At 36.3% G+C, this 2,694-nt stretch overlaps 1 protein-coding gene across 1 annotated transcript in view; it reads left to right on the plus strand.

Moving 5' to 3' along the window:
• The window catches only part of LOC117122762, a 32,163-nt gene that overhangs the window by 21,098 nt on the left and 8,371 nt on the right, over positions 1-2,694 (plus strand). Inside the window, exons 6-7 of the mRNA XM_033268504.1 lie at positions 982-1,144; positions 2,173-2,255. Of these exons, the coding sequence (XP_033124395.1) occupies positions 982-1,144; positions 2,173-2,255 (246 nt within the window). The remainder of the gene's footprint in view (positions 1-981; positions 1,145-2,172; positions 2,256-2,694) is intronic.

Genomic DNA, 2,694 nt, shown 5'->3' on the forward strand with positions numbered 1-2,694 from the left:
TAATAATAATAATAATAATAATAATTATAATAATAATAATAATAATTCAATGAGACTAATTAAAAATAATTTGCGTTCTGTTATGACAAATGCTCATTTAGATAGCCTCATGTGAATCTATCAACCTCGACCATGACAGCGTGGTTGATAGATTTAATGCAAAATTTCCAAAATATAGAATTTTACTTTCAAGAATGAGGATTTGAAAATAAATTGGATGGTTACATTGCATACCCTTTGTTTCTTGCTTTATTCAAAATGTTTTGGTTTTGGAAGCTGATTTCAACATTAGAAAGCATAGCCTACATGAAGTCATATTATATAACTCGATGCCTATCAAATAAGTAATAAAAAATCGCCATAATCGCTTCCAGGGGCCTTCGCCCCCTGGACTCCCACCGGGGGCCCTAGGCGGCCCCCAACCAAATGAGACTCGATTCGCTCCACTAGCCCCCCCCCCCGTCGGGGCCTTTAGCCCCTCCGTCGGGCAGGTGCTGGCGCCACCGCCGATTGGCACCCCCGTCAGGCAAATCCTGGCGCCACCCCTGTTTTGACATGGATTGAAGAACGAATGCTGTCATCATAATTAACTAAATACGAAGGGAAACGGCTATCATCATTATTAATGTGATAAAAATGTTTAAGTAACGTATTTTCCTCTCCACTATCGGTATCCAATCATTAAGTCTACACTTTGTTCATAATACAAATTATTTTATTTTAAATCACTTTATTCATCAAAGGGAAAAACATCATAAAAACCGTGTCTGAATAAAGGACAACGCAAGGCAAAAGTACAATATTTCAATAAAGTCCGTAGAAGTACCTCAAAAGGGAAAAATCGCCACGAAACAAGGCCAAATAAATTAAAGGGAATAAATTATATTATAAGCCTATTACAGGGAATAGGAAAGCCATACATAAGCTACTATCAAGTGATTTATTTATTTATTATGCACGGTATCTTATCTTTCTTGGCAGATCATTTACTATCTCCGAGCAACCAAGGCATTCAATATTTTTCCAAGCGGGGTTGAAGAAGACCTTGCGCGTTTTATTGGTTACGATTGCTATGACGACGGCCGAATAATCGCATTTCAAGGAAGGATACCCGATCGATTTTATTACGTCATATCTGGAAAAAGTAAGCGTAATATAATCTATAATGATTGACTTTAATACAATGTTAGCAATCATAATAATATTACAAGTTTGATTGATATATTATTTGAATACGTTTAACAAACATATCTGTTGAAACAAATTGACATTACAGAATATTGAGAAATCGATAGAAATAAAGTAAATGAATAAAAAAAACAAGTTTCTCTGGGAAGATAGCTTATAATTGTATTTCATTTCAGTACAAGACGCTTTTATTCGTTTCAAATAATTACAATGTAGGTAAAGGCCTATTTGAAAATACGATGAAAATTCTAGGTTGTGAAAAAAAAAAAATTTTTCTCGCTTTTTTTTTTACAACGAAATTGCTTATCATGATTGCTAGCCAATGGAAATTATTTTAAAACAATAGTTTTTGCGTCCTCAGACGATGTGTCCTCTGTGAGTATAATAATAATAATAATGGTGGATTTATAAAGGAAAACCTCTATGCACTTAACATTATTACCCCCGGTCATTGGATCAAGCACATTTAGAGCACATACTCCGAGAAGATTTCCATAATGTTGCGCGTCTTGTGTTTAAACCTACCGGGTACATACTTGTACTCTTGCGTGGAGATAAACAACCGTCGGTAAAGTGGTACCTTGCCTAAGGATAAAAGCGAAAACGCACAGCGAGGGAATGAACCACCGACCTCCTTAAGGTTAAGATGCAAACCGCAACCGCTGCGCCCAAATGCTCCTAGAATTGTATACAGTGGCATATCTAGGGGGTACGCGGAGGGTGGGGAAATCTTCTCCAAAAATTACTCGCGCCCACACTCCCCCGCACCCCCCCCCCCGAAAAAATAATCACGGTCAAGTAGTTAAAAATCACCTAAAATCACTTTATTTTGCGAATTAGTGTCCCTCAACTGATCATAAAGCCCCCCGCCCACTTCACCTTTGCGAACCAAATCAGCACCCCCATTTCAAAAAATTCTAGACAGGCCTACATCACTGATTGTATAAACAAAATTACTAATCTATATTTTTTTTTTCTTTTTAGTACAACTCATTCGTCAGTATAAATTGCAAACCGGTGTGGTAAATAAAGTAATGACAACATTGCAAAAAGGAAGCTTTACAGATGTAAGTTTGATTTTTTTTCTTTTTATTAATCGATAACAATTTCCGTCAAAGTGCAAAATTAGCATCAAACTTTCAGTTTTTCTCTATAAATACCCTATTTAGTTTAATCAATTACAGTAAATAGTAAAACATTTTACACGGTTGAATTGCAGGTTTGTATTGTACATGATTTAAAATTATAACGAGGGGTTTGTATATAATGTATTTACTTTTCTCTGTAGGAGTAATGGTTCATTCATTCTATTTATGCATTTATATACTTACTATCAATTATATTTTTAAATGTTTATCAGGGGCGGATTTAGAGGGGCGGGCCGGCCATTTCCCCCTCGCCCTTTTAGAAAGTCAAAAAAAAAAAAATATCGCCCAAAAGGCCTCAGAGGCTATTTTCGGGCGTCTAAAACACAAAAATTTCCCGGGGGCATGCCCCCACCCCCCT

The sequence above is a fragment of the Anneissia japonica genome, unplaced genomic scaffold (assembly GCF_011630105.1).
Source record: "Anneissia japonica isolate Jap-2015-1 unplaced genomic scaffold, ASM1163010v1 scaffold288142_len361356_cov169, whole genome shotgun sequence".
NCBI classification, from domain to species: domain Eukaryota; kingdom Metazoa; phylum Echinodermata; class Crinoidea; order Comatulida; family Comatulidae; genus Anneissia; species Anneissia japonica.